Here is a 19,541-nt window from a genome sequence, read left to right on the forward strand (position 1 = left end):
AATTCTGCTTTGGGTCTGTTTTTTCTCCCTTTTTGGTCATTAGGATCCTCAACACAAAGGATTCTGTCCGCCTGCAAAGAAACAACATTGTTTGTATCACATGTTATGTTATGTAGCTTTTATATAGCGCACGGCTACTCGATATGAGTGTCCCGGCGCTTTCCACCTGCAGCTCAGAGTAAAAATAACACAACACAGCTAAAATAAGGAAAAAAAACAACAGAGGAAAACAATAAAAGCAATAGACAGTAAAAACAGACTAAAGATTAAAAAGCCAGGTCTTCAGGCTCTTCCTAAACTGGAGCAAATTGGCAGTGCTGCGGAGCGGAAGAGGAAGCAAATTCCACAGCTGAGGGGCTCTGCAGCTGAAAGAACGCCCTCCCACGCGGGCCTTCCTCACCCGCGGGACCACCGCTTTAAAGAGGGATTCCGAACGCAGGGAACGGACTGGACGATAGAAAGCCAGTCTCCGCCGCAGATATCCAGCCCCTGATCCATATAGGGCTTTATGCATCAGAGTCAGGGATTTGAACTGGATCCGCTTCCTGATAGGCAGCCAGTGTAGCGTCTGAAGCAGCCCGGAAGCTCGAGCTAGTCTGCGTAGGCCAAAAATAGCCCGGGCGGCAGAGTTCTGCACCACCTGAAGGCGCTGAACCAGGTAATCAGGGAGGCCAAGAAAGAGGGCATTAGCATAGTCAAGCCTTAAGACGACAAGAGCCTGCACAGTAATCCTCCTGTGCTCCTCAGACAGCAGAGGCAGAAATTTACGGAGCATTTTCAGGATTCCGTAGCAGGTGCCAGCCAGACCAAGACATGTGTTCACACTCTGAGAAGTAAAAGTGTTAACATCTTCTATTATGGCAACTCTCTGCTTAAATGATTTTCTACACATATTAGAGAAATGACCTCTTCCACATTTTAAGCAATTCTTATCAATAGCAGGACATCTCCTATTGTCAGCATTATGATATGTGCTGCCACACTTATAACAAGATCTAAATTGTTGTCTGCCTCTCTGTGAAAATGTTGTCCCCTTCGAAATTGCCGCAATATCTGAGTCTTCCACTGAAACACAAGAAATGGCAGAGTTGACTTCTCCTTTTTTGTTCATTTCACGCATACAAAATTGTGAATGTTCCATCACTTTGGCTATCTCAATAGCGTCTTTCAAACTAGGGTTTTTGGCTGCCCAAAGTCTTTCCTGAGTCTTCATGCATCTGCACTGTACAATGAGTTGATCGCGAACTAACTCATCTGTCATAGCTCCGAACTTGCATTTGAGAGATAATTCTCTTAGTTTAGAAATAAATTCATCGACAGATTGGTTTTCAGACTGTCTATGAGTGTAAAATTGGTACCTATTCATTACGATATTGATCTCTTTCGCAAATCTGGTCTCCAACCTTTTTTTTGACTCTTCATATACATCTTCAATTGCATTGCCATTGGGTAAAGTTGCTAAAGGCAAATATTTGAAAATACGTTGACCCTCTTTTCCTAGATTGTTCAACAATAAAGCTTTTTTTCTAGCTGCGTTAAATTTTGAACCATCTATGGCATCTATATAGTTCTCAAACATTGGTAGCCAATCTTCCCACTCTACTGAGAGTGGTCCTGGTGAAGATAAAAATACTGGAGGTGTCACTATTGTACCCTGGTTGGCCATTGCACTTGAATTATGTTGTGAAAAGAGAAAGAAAAAATATATAAATTGGAACAATTGGACTCACCAGTCTCTTTTCAATGTCCACAGAGGTGATGATGTTGTTAGAGCTAAACTTTTCTTTTTAATCAATTAAAATCCTTCGTTGAGTACAACTAAAATTGTTTTTGTTTTTTTTTACTATTTAAATATTATTTGTATTTAAATATTATTTGTATTTAAATATCTTAAGTTTCGCTCCTCGCTTTTCGAGTTCTGCTACATGAAGATTAAATGCAAATTAACACCTCCGTGTTGACAACAAGACGTGACTCGATATGCTGAATTACTCGAGTGTCTATTTCATTCACAAAATGGCCGTCGCGTCGTCTTCACGCTTGTTTTGAAAGACAATAGCGCTTGTTTTCTAAGCGTGCTCTGCGTGACTCTTGCAGTTTTCTATTGGCAATTGAGCACACTGACTCGCGATGCTTGCACGTCACTGCTCGCCTTCGCTCGCGCACACTGGCTCGCGATGCCTGCGCATCACAGCTTGCCTCCCCTCGCGCTCCTTCCAACTGTTACCGCTAATATATCAAAGTTAATTTACTGTGTGTTTACTCACAGTTGTTTCAACAGCACGGTCATTTGTTGGGAAATAAATCCTTTTGCGCGCAATTCCTTCTTTCAGCTTCATTTTCGCTGCAACTCCTCGGGTTTTTTTTTTTAAGAAGGCACGCAGGAATTCATCAGCTACGCTACTCTCTCCAGATGACTCAGCCAGATCGTCGCCATAAAATGTAGTAAGTAGGTCCACACCATTATAATATTTTTAGGTGTATTTATTATTAAGAGCAGAGTAGATATCGCAGCTGTCCCTCTGGCCAGTCAACAGCAACTGCCAGTAGATAGAACGAATAGAACATACATAGAAAGGTAGAATGTAAGGTGTTGAGCGCTCTACATTCCTAAGCTGACATTTGAAGATTACTACAATTTGGCTATGTGGTGACACAATAATACATAAAAACAATGGATCACTTCAAAATTCAAAGTAAGTTGTTCCAACAAAAACACTGTTTTTCTCCTTTTATCGTTGAAACTTGATGTGGACTGATTGGTAATACAACGTCGACGGCTCGACCCTATTGGATGGTGCTTGCTTTATAGCAACCGTATCGGGTCTTCATCAGGACTAACAAGGGGAGGTGGACAACCTGCGGAAGCAGGAGGGTTGAATTTAATTTAAGGTGTGTGGGACGTGGTTTAAAAGTGAGGCAATGCAAGGTATTATTGTGTCACCACATAGCCAAATCATCACTTATCACCACTATTCACCTGAGCACGTATTTGTTATTGATATACTCATGCCAATTATGTTCTGGACAACCCGTTTTTACCAAAGACAAATCAATGTCTGTTTTTCAAAATAAGAAAAATTCTTACAAAATCGAAAATATTGGTGTGTGTGTGTTCTCCTTCTTCCCCTTTTTCTCCCCTCATATGAATTTGTTTTAGTTTGAAAAAGTACCTCTAAAATAATACTGTGCAATACATTGATAGTACCACGCACAATGGAGTTTTTCTAAGAAATTGACTAACCTCCCGACAGAACCATTGTTTTTGTACAATACTTGGAACCCAGGTTCTGAGGGTCACTGGGCCACCCCATTATATTTAATGGGCACTGCTACTGCTAGACTGTAGTTCTGAGCTAAATGGAGATAACGGTATTGGCATTGGAAGAAAATGGGTTATACAGAAGACTGAGGCCCTGATTTTGATGTCCGTCGAAAGCTTCCGACCCTTGGTCGGGGGCTTTCCGACCGGCAACTTCGGTTTCAATTCAGACCGCCGTATTATTAATACGGCGGTTGGAATTGAAACCAGCCGGTCAATCCGGCTGGCTTCCAACAGGCTCTAGGAGCCCGCCGACCAGTCTGAACCGGCACGTAAAACCCTTGAGGATGGCATTTCCACTGTCAGGATTATGATGTCTGTTTCCCGAAGGCTTTTCATGTTGGGCTTTCCGAGATGAAAAGCCTATCGGAAAGCGACTTTGGGGGCACCTAGCAGGGCCCCCTTGCCTCAGCAGCCTCCTCTTGGTGGCCTGGGGGGGGGGGCACCGTAGGTGCCCCCCTTTTAATCCCTGCATTGTGAGGTGCCTGCCACGCGGTGCAGCAGTTAAAAAAAATTCTAATTTCTCTATTGGAGACCAGCTGCAGCACAAGCTCCCATAGAGAAATACCATGTGCGGTTGCGTCATAATTGCGGAGTCGGGACTGCCAACCTATAGTCTGTCGGTTCCGCATCCGCGGCAATGTTGGTTAGAGGCAACTCCGACTGACATTTTAATCGGGCCCTAAATGTACTGCTTCATCCTTAAGATGGCTTATTTGTAAATATGGATCATTCCTGAAAACCACTACCCTCTACCCTCCCAATGATATATGAATGTTGGCCTCTTATAAATGTGAAACTTGTTTATAATAGTGTAATTCATGAAAAATAAGTTTTTCTTAATTTTGTTGATCATGGTGCCATGGTCTCAAGCAAGTAATAAGTGTAACATTGTAAATGACTCTCAAAGCCCTATGTAAATTTTTTTTTTTTTAAGTTTATTCCTATGCTGTTCTAATGTTTTTTTTGTGTGCTTCATTATTAAACAGATACACTCCTGAAGAAATTCTAAGGCTCAGAGAGTAAGTTCCTAAATTACCAATTGATTCTCGTAATATTGAATGCTTACTGTTCCATTTTATTCGCTATTGTTTTATAGATGATCTGTAATTGTTTAATAAAATTGTTAATGTAAACGCTCCTTGAAAAGCTAGAGCCCTGTCACCTTATAAAAACATGTAAAACGAGGGAGGGAGAGAGACTAACCATAATTAGGGCTCCCGGTTTTATGGTATTTTTTTTTTTTTTTAACATTTCCGTCTGTATTCATTCATATTTATTTTTGGGCCATTTTATCTGTATATATCCATATTTATTTTGTGTTTTTTGAATAAATGAAGTAAAACTGTACATTTCCACATTTATTTAACTGATAGACACTCATACTTCGATGTTTGTTGAGTTTTAGCTATTTGTGCTACCAAACATTATGTAACAATAAATCCACTAAATATTAGCATTATACCACAATTGTATGTTTATATCTGAAAGAGACACGTTAGTATTAGATTCCTTACCTTAGAATATCCCCAGGCGTCAGACTGGATCCGGAAATTTTTGCGTAGCAGTACCCTTGCGCGTCGGTAGGCGTCGTCTGCGGCTCCGCGTCCGTCGTCGTGGGCGCCGTGATGACGTCGTCGGAGTACTTAGACGCCGCCTCCGCGTGCTGACGTCAGTTCTTCTTTTTTCCGCGCCAGCGCAGATCTGGAAAAAGCAGTAACCCTAGTCTTTTTTGACTAACGTTTTTGATCCTTTTTGATCCTATTTCGAGTCTCTCGACTCCGACACGGTGCCTTTAGGGATGCCCGGCTTCAAACCTTGTGACGATTGCGACTGGCTGATGTCGGTCACGGATCCTCACCGCGTCTGTTTGTCGTGTTTGGGCGTCGACCACGACGACAAGGCCTGCTCCGACTGCCGGGCCCTCTCTTCGAAAGCCAAGCGGGAGCGGTCCCGTAGGCGCCTCGAACTAACCTCCTCACTGAGGTCCTTAAACCGCAGTCAAGCTCGGCCGAGCCTCTGCTGCCTTTTAATGAGGCCTTGACCGACGTTCTGCTGGGCACTTGGTCCAAGCCCGCTACGGGTTCGCCCGTAGATAGGAACGTGGCCAGACGCCACCGCCCAGCCCCGGGCGACCCATGTTTCCTGTCCTCCCACCCTACCCCCTAGAGCCTGGTCATCCAGGCCTCCAATTCCCAGACCGCATTCCCGTCCGCACTCCCGGTCCGGGAATCCAAGAGGTATGACCAGTATGGGAAGAATATCTTCTCATCTATTAGCCTCGGCCTGCGGTCTTCTAACACCGCCTGCCTCTTGGGACGTTACACCCACTCTGTGTGGGATAAGGTCGCGGAAGTGCTGCCAGAGTGTCCGTTGGAGGTACGGGCCAAACTCGGCCAAGCCCTTGTGGAGGGCCGGGATGCAGCCAAATATTCCATCCGGTGTGGGCTGGATACCACTGACTCGCTGGGTAGAGCGATGGCAACGACGGTGGCGGTCAGACGCCACGCCTGGCTGAGGTCCGCCAACTTCTCGGGGCAGATGTCCAGAGCACGCTTATGGACATGCCGTTCGATGGCCGTCGCCTCTTTGGCGACAAGGCAGACCATGCGCTTGAGCGTTTTAAGGACTCCAGGGCTACGGCCAAGTCCTTAGGCCTCTCGGGCCAGCGCCAGCAATCGGCTGCCTATCACTCCTTTCGTGGCCACGGAAGGGGTGCGCCCACACGTGCCGCCAGCCACGCACCGCAGGGCAATACCCAACGCGGTGGCGGCCGTGGGAACCGCCGTCCAGGTGGTCGGGGGCAGCGGCGCGGTCAGTCCACACCTTCCCCCGCAGCATCCGCCTCTAAACCCTCCTAGTCCGTGCTTTCAGGCCCATGTAACGCCAGTGGGAGTCAGGGTTCGCCATCACCACCTTCACTGGCGCACTGTCACGTCGGACAGGTGGGTGATGCAAATCGTCCGAAGGGGCTACTCCCTCCCCTTCGAGGCGACTCCTCCAGCCATGCCACCGCAGAACCACCGTGTATCGGGGGATCACTTGCGACTTCTGCAGGAGGAAGTTACGGCCCTCTTGGCCAAAGGGGCCATCGAGCGCGTTCCTGGGCCAGAAGTAGGGTGTGGTTGCTACTCCCACTACTTTCTGGTACCCAAGAAGGGCAAAGGGGGCCTACGCCCTATTTTGGACCTACGGAACGTCAACGGCTTCCTCCGGAAGGAGAAGTTCAAGATGCTGACTCTGGCTCAGGTCCTGGCTGCCCTGGACCCAGGAGACTGGATGGTAGCGTTGGACTTGCAGGACGCCTATTTTCATATCCCCGTCCTGCCTGCCCACTGGCGCTACCTGCGGTTCATGGTGGGCCACGAGCACTTTCAGTTTACCGTGCTCCCCTTCGGCCTTACCAGCGCCCCACGGGTGTTCACGAAGGTGATGGCGGTGGTCGCAGCTCATCTGCGCAGGTTAGGGGTTTCAGTCTTCCCCTACCTCGACGACTGGTTGTTGAAGGCGGGCTCGCCCCAGACAGTCGTCAGCCACCTCCAGACGACGGCAAACCTCCTGCACCAGCTGGGGTTCTCCATCAATGTGCCGAAGTCACACCTGTGTCCCTCTCAGAAGCTCCTCTTCATCGGAGCGGTTCTGGACTCGGCGCGGTTTCGGGTTTATCCACCCGAACAGCGGGTCCGGGATATTCAGGCTCTGATTCCCATCTTTCAGCCGTTATCCCGGGTTTCGGTCAGGTTGACGCTGCGGCTTCTGGGGCTGATGGCCTCCTGCATCCTGCTGGTGCATCACGCCAGGTGGCGGATGCGGGCTCTGCAGTGGGACCTGAAGTTTCAGTGGGCCCAGCATCAGGGCAACCTCTCCGACCACGTCCTGATCTCGGAGGGCACTGCGAGACAGCTGCAGTGGTGGCTTACGGACCGCGATTGGGTCAGCGGCAGATCCCTCTCCCTTCCCCAACCGGAGCACGTAGTTGTGACGGACGCGTCCCTCCAGGGCTGGGGAGGCCACATGGGAGAGGCGGAGATCAGAGGCCTCTGGTCTCCGGCGGAGGCCCGGCTCCACATCAACCTGTTGGAGCTACGGGCGATTCGTCTAGCACTGAAGGCATTCCTCCCCTCTGTCCGGGGGAGTGTAGTGCAGGTGTTCACGGACAACACCACCGCCATGTGGTACTGCAACAAACAAGGCGGGGTGGGGTCGTGGATCCTTTGTCAAGAGGTTCTTCGCCTTTGGCAATGGCTGGAACGCCAGGGCGTGACCCTGGTGGCTCATCACCTGGCAGGTTCTCTGAACGCCAGGGCGGACGAGCTCAGCCGTCGGTGCATGATGGATCACGAATGGCGTCTGAACTCGGACGTGGCGCAAGGCCTCTTTCAGCGATGGGGAGAGCCTTGGTTAGATCTATTCGCCACCGAAGAGAACGCGCAATGTCATCAGTTCTGCGCGTTGGAATTTCCAAGGCGGCACTCGCTCGGAGATGCTTTTCGTCGCGAGTGGAGTTGCGGTCTGTTGTACGCCTATACCACTTCTGCCCAGAGTGCTGAAGAAGATCAAGCGCGACCGGGCCCAAGTCATCCTTGTGGCTCCGGACTGGGCGAGAAGGTACTGGTATCCAGAGCTACTCAGTATGTCAGTCGATCCCCCGGTTCGTCTGCCTCTTCAGGAGGACCTTCTGTCGCAGCAGCAGGGGACGGTCCTCCACCCGAACCTGTCCAGTCTCCACCTCCATGCTTGGAGATTGAGCGGCGACAGTTGAGGCCATTTGACTTGCCTCCTGAAGTCTGTAACATCATTCTGGCAGCCAGGCGTCCCTCCACAAAGTCGGTATACGCCTGCAGGTGGAACAGATTTGTGGCATGGTGCACAGCAAAGGCTGTGGATCCACTTTCTGCCCCTCTTTCTGAGGTTCTTCTCTTCCTTCTTTCTCTTGCCCAGCAGGGCTCTGCTCTGGGCACTATCAAGGGCTACCTTTCTGCCCTTTCAGCCTTTCTCAGGCTACCTGATCAGCCTTCTTTGTTCAAGTCCCCTATTGTTAACAGATTTCTTAAGGGCATCACTCACACGTTTCCTCCTGTTCCGTTTGTGATGCCTCAGTGGGACTTGAACCTGGTTCTTACATTTCTGATGTGCGCTCCCTTTGAGCCACTTCACAACTGTCCTCTTCGCCTTCTGACTTTGAAGACTGCTTTCCTGGTTGTCATCACCTCTGCCAGGAGAGTGAGTGAGCTCCAGGCTCTTTCTTGTACTCCACCTTTCCTTTCTGTCCATCCGGACAAAGTGGTGCTTCGTACCAAACCTTCTTTACTGCCCAAGGTTGTCACGGCCTTCCACATCGGGCAGTCCATCACCTTGCCTACCTTCTTCCCGCCATCGCATCCCTCTAAAGAGGAAGAGCGGCTCCACCGTCTGGACCCAAAACGTGCGCTCTCATTCTATTTGGATCGCACACGCCAGTTCCGGGTGGATGACCAACTCTTTGTTGGTTACGTGGGCGCTAAGAAGGGGAAAGCGGTGCACAAGAGGACCATCTCCCGGTGGATCATCCTGTGTATCCTGCCATGCTACTCCTTGGCTAGGAAGGAGCCCCCGGTTGGACTGCGGGCTCATTCTACCCGAGCGACGGCGACCACCACTGCCCTGGGCAGGGGTGTGCCCTTGCAAGACATCTGTCAGGCAGCTACGTGGGCATCGCTGCACACGTTTGCGAGACACTACTGCCTGGACAGTCAAGTCCGGAGGGATGGCTTCTTTGGCCGTTCCGTCCTCCAGGACTTTCTGGTGTGATTATTGGTTCGCAGACCCACCACCGGGGTTGGTATTGCTGGGGTATCTATTCTAAGGTAAGGAATCTATTACTAACGTGTCTCTTTCAGATGCACAAGTTACTACTTGTGTAACGATATATCTGTAAGAGACATTAGTTAGTATTAGATTCCTTACCGACCCACCCATCCTCCCCGTTCTGCGAACCAATATCTAGGGTTAGGGTTGTCCCCTTCATGGCCCTAGTTTCAATGGCACCAGTGTTGGTTTTTAACATGGCTCTGCGTTTCTGGCGCGGAAAAGCTGTGTCTAAGAACTGACGTCAGCACGCGGAGGCGGCGTCTAAGTACTCCGACGACGTCATCACGGCGCCCACAACGCGGACGCGGAGCCACAGGCGACGCCTACCGACGCGCAAGAGTACTGCTACGCAAAAATTTCCGGATCCAGTCTGACGCCTGGGGATATTCTAAGTTAAGGAATCTAATACTAACTAATGTCTCTTACAGATATATCGTTACACAAGTAGTAACTTGTGCATATGCCATTATTTATAGTAATTGCATCCTGTTATTTAATTTCCCATGCTGTCCTTTTGCTCAGCTATTGGGCTACAATTCATGAAAGACAACATGGAAAGCCACTTAAAAGAAGCACAATTCTCTGTATTTAACCACTTTTAAAAATAAATGTTGTCAGAAAACACATTGTGTTCTGTCTGTATTTTTATGTACAAATCCGTAAAAACGGAAAATAGGGAACCTTGATCATAATTCCAAGGTGTATATTCTTTGTACTCTGCATGAAAGCACTGTATTCTGCTAAAGTCAATTGTCCCTCCCATGTTTGGGGGCCTTGAGGACTTTATACAAAATATTATATATATAATGTGTAAAGAAAATACAAAACCGTTTAAGAGAGTGAAAGTTTCTCCTGTGGTTTTTTTTCCTGATTCCTGGCAGCGTAATCTTGGAGCACTGACATCTCCCGTTATGTTTTTTCCCTTCATATAACTTTCGTGTGCTTGTTTGATTTATTTGAAGTCTTTGGAAACTAGCACTTTGTCATGTGTCACTCTTGTGGAAGAAAGAAGGCCCAGGCTGACCCACATGCAGACTGTATTGTATGTTTTCCTGACTCCCATCACCCAGAAGACTGCACACACTGCAAAAATATGTATAGGAGAACATTGGAAAATATGGGAGAAAGATTGCCCCCATGACTGTCGGGAAGAAGATCAAAGATGTCTTTAGTCTACTTACGGAAGATTTGGAGGGCATGTAGAGGGGATTTCCCTCTACCACTGGGCCTTACCCTGTCTCTAAGGCCTTTGCAAAGGTAAATCTGAAAAGAGACCCAGAGGTGAGAAAATGAGAAGATTTTGGTCACTGTCGAGTTCTGTGATGTTCAAGACCAGCACAGTGAACACTTGTGTCATCAAATGCACACTTGCCATCAAAACACTGCTTAATGTTGAAGCACGGGCAAGGATTAACGTTGAGCATCACTTGATGTTGAAGGATAAACCGTCAAACTTCTAACTTGCACACCCAGTATGCCAATAAATGCAGAGTGGAGAAGAATGCAAAATGTATTCGATTCATTGTCTTCGAGACCCGACTGAATAGATTAGTCTAATCTGTGGTCTGTAATACTTTCTCTTTGTCTTCTTAGAGGTCTACACAACGTAGCCCTCAAGTTTCTGCAGCTCCATGCGCCACCTCTGGTTCCTACATCTAGAACACAGTGTGTTTCTCTACCATCCCTACCTGTGGCATTTCCAACGTGACAGATGAATATTGTGCAAAATGAGTATTTTAACAGGTTCACATTATCTTCAACCATTCCACTGATGAAATTGTGTTATTTTTCTCTAGACAAGTTTCAGCAGAAAGTGGACATCATTCTATAAAAGTATGCTGTTGAACGGGCTCCTCAGTCCCAAAAAAAGAACCAGAATTAATTCTTGTTACTCTCTGGTCCGACGAAGGTACAGGGGACTCATCCTCAAGTTGACATTGGCAAACAAATAGATTAAGAGGGATACATTCATGAGGCTTTCTCTTAACCACATATACTCACATCTTCATATCCAGGAATGTGAAAAATTCATCTTAAGGAGGATATTTTCTGCAGACAGGACAAGACGTCTCCTACAGGAATGATGAACTTTCAGCAAAGGCAGTGCCCTTTTGATAGACTGGGCAGGATCGTTTTTATAAGTATTTCCTCCAATACCCCAAATCCCATTTGTTATCAACAAAGTTTCGTACTCCGTATTGATGATGATCCTTATTGCAAGAGAGTGGCCATGCCAGTGGTGGTTCAGAGATCTTCACCTATTAGAATGAACACACAGGAGGTGTCCGTGCAGACTGGATATGTTCCACAAGTTCAAGTACCAGATCTTGCATTTCAGCCTTCCATCCTTCAGTGTGGCTACTGAACTCATACAACAGGGTCACCTCAACCTTCCTTGGGACTCTATAGACATTCTACAATGGATCCTTTGGCCTTCAGTTGGAAGAGATTCTGCTTCTGGTGTGTGGAGAAGAGGTTGATGTTTTAGATGTTGATTAATAGCGGTTTATAAAATTCAGCATCTCATATCGTTTTACCTGTCCTAATCTGATATTTGCATTCTAACTGTATTCCAATTGTTGCCTGCTACTTGGAGGGTAATATCGTGTCTCTATACCTCACATTCATTAGTGGTGTTGCCATTTCCTATACTTCCCTCTCCTTTCTATAGTCTCAGCATCCCATAGCACTGCATCATAGATCGCTGTCTCCTCCCATGTTCACAATATTATATGTTCCTATCAAAATAAGCATGACCACGGAGAAAGGAAGGGGTCCTTATCAAATTTTAATGTAACAAAACATTATGACAAGCTATTTCTGCACTCTGCCTGTTTCTTTTAACTATGTAACAATTATGAGCCAGGACTAAGACTAAGAAATTGGTGATTTCTTTTGCTTTGTTTTCATGCAGACTTTTTAAATCTGTACATTCTATTTTGTTAATGTTTGTATTTATTGTGGAATGAGAATTTGTATGGAGACAATCATAGTTCAAGTGATTAAGGACTAACAGCCCATTTTACATGGAGATGGAAAGCATTTGATCAACAAATAAAAAGCCTAAATCTAAATGACAAACTATTATTTTTGACCGTTCTATTCTTTTTTTTTTTTTATTCTTTTTTTTAATTATATTTATATATTATAGTGTTGCTTTTTGGGAAATGCTTTACTGTGGTACATGACAACTAGGTTACCTCTAAAGCTGCCATACTACACACACAAAATTGTAAGCAACTCTTTACTTCTAGGCTTCGCATTAAGCACGGAAATGACTGGGCCACGATAGGAGCTGCTTTGGGCAGAAGTGCATGTTCTGTAAAGGATCGGTGCAGGCTGATGAAAGAAACCTGCAATAGAGGTACAGTACATACAATAACCATTTTGTATTATTCACATTTAGATTACTGGTATTTTAAGATGTTATTCAGTATATTAGGACCCCTCAGGTTGCACGGTGAGTGATGTTAGATTAGCATTTGAACATGGTTTGAATTAGTGTGTCAGCATGCAAGTTCTACATCCCCCCATCAGTCCAATACTTCTATTGTCACATATCACTTCTGAATCTGAGCACTGAACAATCGTCATGCTTATGAGTCATCTGTGACATTTCTGAACATTCCTATGATTTGAGTGCTTTTCACCATATTCTTGAATAAAAATGAAACTACTGTTTTATTGCATGCTTTGCAAGGGGCTAAAACACTTTTGGCCAGATGTACAATTGTACTGGTTGTAAAACGTGGTTGCAAATTGTGCACACTTTTTGTCAACAGTATTTGATTTTATGAACCTGTGTATTTACCAATAGGTTGCACAAATAAGAAATTAGGTGTGGTAGAAGAATAACCTGCCTAATTGATATACAGTAGGCAGGAATCAAATTGGCTATCTTCACATGGATAGTGGCTTGCAAGGGACAGCAGACCACTATCCCTATGGAAGTATTTTCTAATTGCAAAAAGAAATCAATTTTGAGAAACTTCTGTGATACTCAGGGGCCAAGGACACATACCTTCATTACTTCCCCTTTAAATTCGTTATATGCTCTATATCAATCAGTGCAAAAAGCATGTTTCGTTAACACTGGAAAGCACAGCTTTTGTCGGTTGGGCAGCTGAATAAACACTGATACGCACTGATTTCAAAACCTTTGAAAACACTAAGAAAATACTACTGGAATCCAAAATAAAAAACAATGAAGCAAGACGCAAATAACCAGGTCACAGAGAAAAAAACGAACTAGGATCCCTGTTCATTTAATTACTTGAAAGTCTAGGAATCCATGCACTTAGTGGTCGTTTTCAGAAAGATAAGCAAATGGTGCATATTCACAGCTCAAGAAAACGGTTGGCAGTGTTGGAGTACACTTCTAAGTCTCTTTAAAAATATAATTATAGAGGGGCGTGGCCAAGATGGCGGCTCACTAGGACGTGTTCCGCGGTGGCTCCCTGACCCGATCCCCCGACCGGGATCTTTAGCGGACCCTCGGTCCCAACGAGCTAGCCACCAACGGCGGACAGCGTCCGCAATAGCCACTGAGCACCAGGGACCGCGAGCGAGGCTCTGTTGCGGAGTGAGGCGCCGCAGAGCGGAGACGACCCGCTGCGGCCAGAAGGCGCGAAAACGGTGGCCCGGGCCCCGGCGCTCAACGGCCCGGGGGGACTTCCCACGGCAACTCTGACCCCGGTGCTACAGCGTCGGAGGTTCTGGCGGCATTTGCGGGGGCCCGGGTGCGGCGCCCGGCAGCAGAGGACGGTGAGCCCAGCAGCCAGGAGGCGGACGGAGGGGCGTCGGGTCCGCCGGCTCCCCGATCTACGCGAGGCCCCGGCTTCCCGATCTACGCGAGGCCCCGGCTTGGGCCTGGTCGCGGAGGGCGAGGCCGAGTTCCCTGGGGCGGCCGGACCTGCAGGCAGGCAGGCAGCACCGCGCGGGGCTCGGACGGGGACGACAGCGGACTGGAGGCACATCAGCGAGGGGTCAGGAGAGTGGACACCCCCGTTGCACACCAGAACTGCCGAGACCCCTGGAGGAGGGCTGGGACACCGGGCATCAGAGGAGCCTTGGCGGAAAGTACCGAGGAGGAGTAAGGGGGACAGTGTGTAGCCAAGGAGGCTCCGGGGGTGCGACCAGTAGCCCCCTTCCCCGACAGGCGAGAAGTGACCCTACGTGACCACATAGAGCGTGATTTCTCCCGAAGCGGCGCCCAGCACCCCAACGCGTACTGCACGCCGGTGCATGGGGGAGACAGGGGCCCCCTCAGAGACGGAGAGGGAGTGAAGACCGCCGGAGGGGCCCAGAGTGGCCGGGCCACGGTCCCCGGCGGAGTGAACTGCCCAACCCGCGGCATCTGGGCACCTGGAGCCGGGGAGGTGTGGCGCAGTGGACCCTGCGACATCGGGGAGGCGCCCTGAGGCGCATGAAGCACTCAGCCAGGCCACAGCACGGCCTACGGAAGGGCCCGCAAGGAGGCGACATGCTGCAGGGGTGACCGGCCCTTGGGAGTGACGGCTCGGGGAACTCAGTAGAAACCTAGGAATCAACTTTGGTCGACACAGCCCACAAGACGCACAGGTAAAGGCTGCAAAGGGAGGGCCCACAGCTAAGTTAAAGGGGACACGGAGACAGACAGCGCGCGGATCTAAGACGCTGGGCGAACCCCGGCCGCCCCCCTCGCCCCCGGCTCACGCACACCGAGGACTCATGCAGTCTAGACAGGGGCCGCACCCCAATTGAGGACTTCAGCCGGGACTAGGTGCGTTATGGCGTCCAACAACCGCAAGGGAAATCGCACCATTACTGATTTGCTGGCCAAAGGGTCCTCCAAGGCCGACAAAAGCCCGGACAAGCCGGCTCAGGCGCCCCCCCCCCCCCAAGGGGAAAGACCACACGGAAGGCGAGACCCCAGCGACCAAGGCATTCATGGAGGCCCTCTTCACCTCCCTTAAAGAGGACATACAAACCTTCCGGCAGGAAATGACTGGGGAGTACAAAGAACTCCGAAAAGACGTCGACGATCTGGGGGAGAGAGTGGCCGCCAATGAGCTCTAAGGTCAAGCCAGAAGTGAAGAAATAGAACTACTCCGGCAGGAGATAGTTCGCCTCCACGACCAACACACAGACCTTCAATCACATACGGAGGATCTGGAAAACCGTTCCAGACGAAACAACATCCGCGTCCGGAACGTGCCACTCAAGGCAGAAGGAGACAACGTGGCGGGATACCTACAAGCGCTATTCCGGATGGTGCTGGGAGAGGAGGATGACTTTGTGATCCGTATCGACAGAGCCCATCGGGTGGGCCTGACTCGCCGGACCCAGGGCCCCCCCCCCGGACATCCTGGCCTTCCTGCCGGATTATCCCCTAAAGGAGCGCATCTTGAAGGCGGCGCACCTCAAACAGCCCCTTCGTTTTCAAGACCACGCTGTGGAACTATTCCAAGACCTGTCGGCGATCACCCTACAGAAGCGGAGGTCATTCAAGGTTGCCACCGCTTTCCTGCATCACACACGAGGAGGCGCTACAGGACGATGTGACCGAGGGGCGGTCACCTGGGTCTGCATCTGGATCCCCTCGGACGACGGGGGACGGCTGGCAGAAAGTACGTCGGGGCAGGCAGCAGAAGAAGACTCAAGCCAAACCCCGAAACAGTGGCTCAGGAACGGGCTGCAGCGATCCACGTAGTATCCAAAGACGCTGGTGCCGACCCATGAGACGACTTCAGCGACGCTCGACATCAGCTAAGTTTTGACTCCAGGTCGGGGGGAGGGTCGGGGAGCCATGAGCTGCCACCGCCACGCACCCACACATTGACTCATCTACCACAGGCCTGGACAGACCAATGAGTGGCCTGGGACTATGTTCACCTGTTTGGGTTTCGGGGGTGAATGAGGGAGGGCGGGGGGGGATGGGGGCAAGGGTTGAGGGGGGAGTTGGGGTTAGGGAGGGCCAGGGGACCGGGGAGGGGGACTCCGGGGTGTTCAATCCAAAGAGGCGGGACACGAGAGGGACCTACACAAAGGTGGGTGGAGGTGGTCACAGGGGCTCGAGGGCACATCTGGGGCAGGCGAAGCGAGGGTGGGGCAGAGCCTTCGTTCCTGAATGGCGTCTGACACTCTACAGGTCCTAATGCTCAACGTTAAGGGCCTCAATAACCCCATTAAGAGGCGGGAGGTGCTCTCGTACCTAGAGAACTCCGGAGCGGCAATTTGCCTCCTACAAGAGACACACTTGTTAGCAAAGGACTGGCACCGTATGCGATCCAGGGCCTTCCCAACACAACTTTACTCCTCCACTAGGGAGAAAAAGGCTGGGGTGGCCATTCTGTTTGCTAAGCACTTCAAGGGCCACGTGAGGGACAAGGTGGCAGAAATAAAGGGCAGGCTGCTGGCGTACACTGTTAACATTGGTAATGTGGGTTTCACAGTGGGAACCATATACGCACCCAACACTAAGCAGGAACCAGTCATCACGGGGGCGCTGTCGGAGGTTCTGGGGGAGGCGGGCAAGTATACCCTTGTGGGAGGAGACCTAAATCTGGTGATGGATAATGCGTTGGACAGATCAGGGCACAGGTTTGGCGACTCCGGCGCCCTATCCACAGAGGGGAAGCAATGGCTCGCCAGTAGGGGCTTTAAGGATGTATGGAGGGAGTTGCACCACACAGCACCGGGGTACACCTTTTACTCACACGTTCACAAGACATATGCCAGGATAGATCACTTCCTTGAATCGGCGGATATAGCTCCTATGGTAAAAGACGTGGAGGTTGCGCCGGCGGCCCTGTCCGACCACGACGCCATCCTCCTGCACCTGCGGGTCCCCCGCATTCATTCTGGTACCGGGAGGTGGCGGCTCTGGGAGTCCTCCTCACGCGCAAAGAAGTCACACAGCAATTAACCCAGACTTTATCTGACTATCTCAACAGGAACGACACGGGTGAGGTGGCCATGCCCACGGTATGGGGGGCGCTCAAGGCGGTGGTCAGGGGGGAGTTGATGGCGATCTCGGCCGCTGACAACAGGATAAGAAAAGAACGGTGCCAGGAACTGTCCGCTCAAGTGCTGGAACTCGAGCGGGTGCACTGTCGGACTGGGGCCCCCAGGATTTGGCGCCAACTTAAGGCTGCCAGAGCTCAACTGGCTAACCTCGACCTGGATAGGGTGGAATATGCGGCTCTACGCCTCAAACATACTTATTATGTGGGGGGGGACAGAAGCGGTCGACTGCTGGCCAGCAAACTTAGAGCGCGAACGGTCAAAGCCAAGGTGCAGGTCATACGAGGGGACGACGGGCGAGAACACGGCGATGACAAGCAAATAGCCGAAGCTTTCAGGGCATTTTATGCCAAGCTGTACGAGGCCGAGCCGGCGGCAGGGGAGGAGGTTGGGTCGGAATACCTACGGGAGGCCAACGTGACCGCACTGAATGGCGCGAGCTCCGAGGCGCTGGAGGCTCCCATCCGCCTAGAGGAAGTGGTGTCTGCCATCGCGTGCCTGAAACCGCTCAAAGCGCCGGGCCCGGATGGTTTCACCGCGGGCTTTTACAAAACCTTTTGCCACCTCCTAGCCCCAGTGCTGACGAAACTATTTAACTCGTTTCAAGGCCCGGGCTCGATCCCGCAAGAAATGCTCGAGGCGGACATAATCGTTCTACCAAAACCTGGAAAGGACGCTTCTCAATGCGCGGCCTACCGGCCAATATCGCTTCTGAATGTTGATCTGAAGCTCTTCACCGGAATCTTAGCTGCTAGATTAGGGCCCTATCTCCCAGGCATTATTGAGCCAGACCAAGCGGGCTTTATACCCTCCCGCCAATGTGCGGACAACACCAAACGCCTGATGCACGTCATCGACAAAGCCCACTATAACGATTCGGACGCTGCCCTGCTGTCGGTGGACGCTGAAAAAGCGTTCGACAGAGTGGACTGGACCCACCTCGACCGGACCCTGTTGAGATTCGGGCTTGGGGAAAGGTTCAGAGCCTGGGTGGCAAGCTGTTACGCGACCCCTCGCGCAACTATTAGGGTGAATGGGACGGGCTCCAAGCCTTTGGACATACGGCGGGGCACGAGGCAAGGGTGTCCTCTCTCGCCGATGTTGTTCGCCTTGTATATGGAGCCGTTCGCCCAGCGAGTGCGTGATAACCGGCAAATAAAGGGCGTCACCTTTGGGGGCGAGGAACAGACCATCAGTCTCTACACTGATGACATTTTGGTCGCGGTTGAGGACCGGGGGGTATCGATCCCTGCTTTTCTGCGGGAAATGGTTCGGGAAGGTCTCGGGCTTTAAGATGAACATCCAGAAGTCTGTTATTCTACCACTGGGGTCCAATGCGCGTCGGCCTAATAGAGGGTCACTCAAGTTCGGGGGCTACAAGAACAGCTGGAATTACCATATCTCGGAATTGACTTGTCCCCCTCGACGGCCCAAACGGTGGAAAGCAACTATAACAAACTCTATCACTGTGTCCAGGGGGATCTCTCCCGCTGGCGACATCACCGTTGTCATGGCTGGGCCGGGTGGCGGCCGTTAAGATGTCTGTGTTGCCAAGGGTGCTATACCTGTTCCGGACCATCCCGGTTACTCCCCCGCTGGGCATGCTTAAAAAGCTGCAAGACGCCTTACAGCAGTACATCTGGGCCGGGAAGCGCCCTAGAATGCGGCGAGACCTCATCTCACGATCACAGGCTGAGGGGTGGCTGGGGGTCCCTGACCTACATCGCTACTTCCAAGCTACCCAGCTGCTCTACCTCCTGGAGTGGTCCAGACCGACCTCAGAGAAAAGGTGGCTCTTGCAAGACAGGGCAATGGCGGGTATGCCGCTTCGGCAAGTTCCGTTCCTGGCACGACGCGACAGACCGGCGTATATTAAGAAATCTCCCATCACCAGGACCCTCCTACAGGTGTGGGACGCGGTGGCCACAGCCAAAGACCTTACCTCCTTCCCGTCGCCGATGACGCCCCTCTTTGATAATCCGGCGTTCATCCCCGGGATGGCCCCAGGCGCCTTTTCACAGTGGCGGTCCACGGAATGTCAGGCGGCGGGGACACCTGTTCGACAGACAGGGCTTTATGACACTGGCGGCTCTTAAGGAGAGCTACGGGATAGTCCAGCCGCATAACTTCCAGTACTTTCAAATAAGGCACTGGCTCACTCACAAGGACGTCGCTCCGCAGGTGGGCCGCTTCCTCACACCCTTCGAGAAGTGGCTTTTGGCCAAGTCGGACGATAAGAGGGCGATCACGGAACTCTACAAATTTCTAGGCCCGCCAGCGCAGGCGACTAAGTCGGCGGGGCAGAAAAGGTGGGAGAGGGAGATCGGGCGGGAGCTGTCGGACAGGGAATGGCAGGACATATTTT

General features: G+C 50.5%; 1 protein-coding gene across 3 annotated transcripts in view; it reads left to right on the forward strand.

Moving 5' to 3' along the window:
* Positions 1-19,541, forward strand: part of DMTF1 (cyclin D binding myb like transcription factor 1) — a 517,741-nt gene that overhangs the window by 215,602 nt on the left and 282,598 nt on the right. For all 3 annotated transcript variants that reach the window (XM_078674193.1, XM_078674191.1, XM_078674190.1), the window contains exons 8-9: positions 4,312-4,344; positions 12,427-12,536. In XM_078674193.1, the coding sequence (XP_078530319.1) occupies positions 4,312-4,344; positions 12,427-12,536 (143 nt within the window). The remainder of the gene's footprint in view (positions 1-4,311; positions 4,345-12,426; positions 12,537-19,541) is intronic.

Source organism: Lissotriton helveticus, chromosome 1_1 (genome assembly GCF_964261635.1).
Source record: "Lissotriton helveticus chromosome 1_1, aLisHel1.1, whole genome shotgun sequence".
Classification (NCBI taxonomy): Eukaryota; Metazoa; Chordata; class Amphibia; order Caudata; family Salamandridae; genus Lissotriton; species Lissotriton helveticus.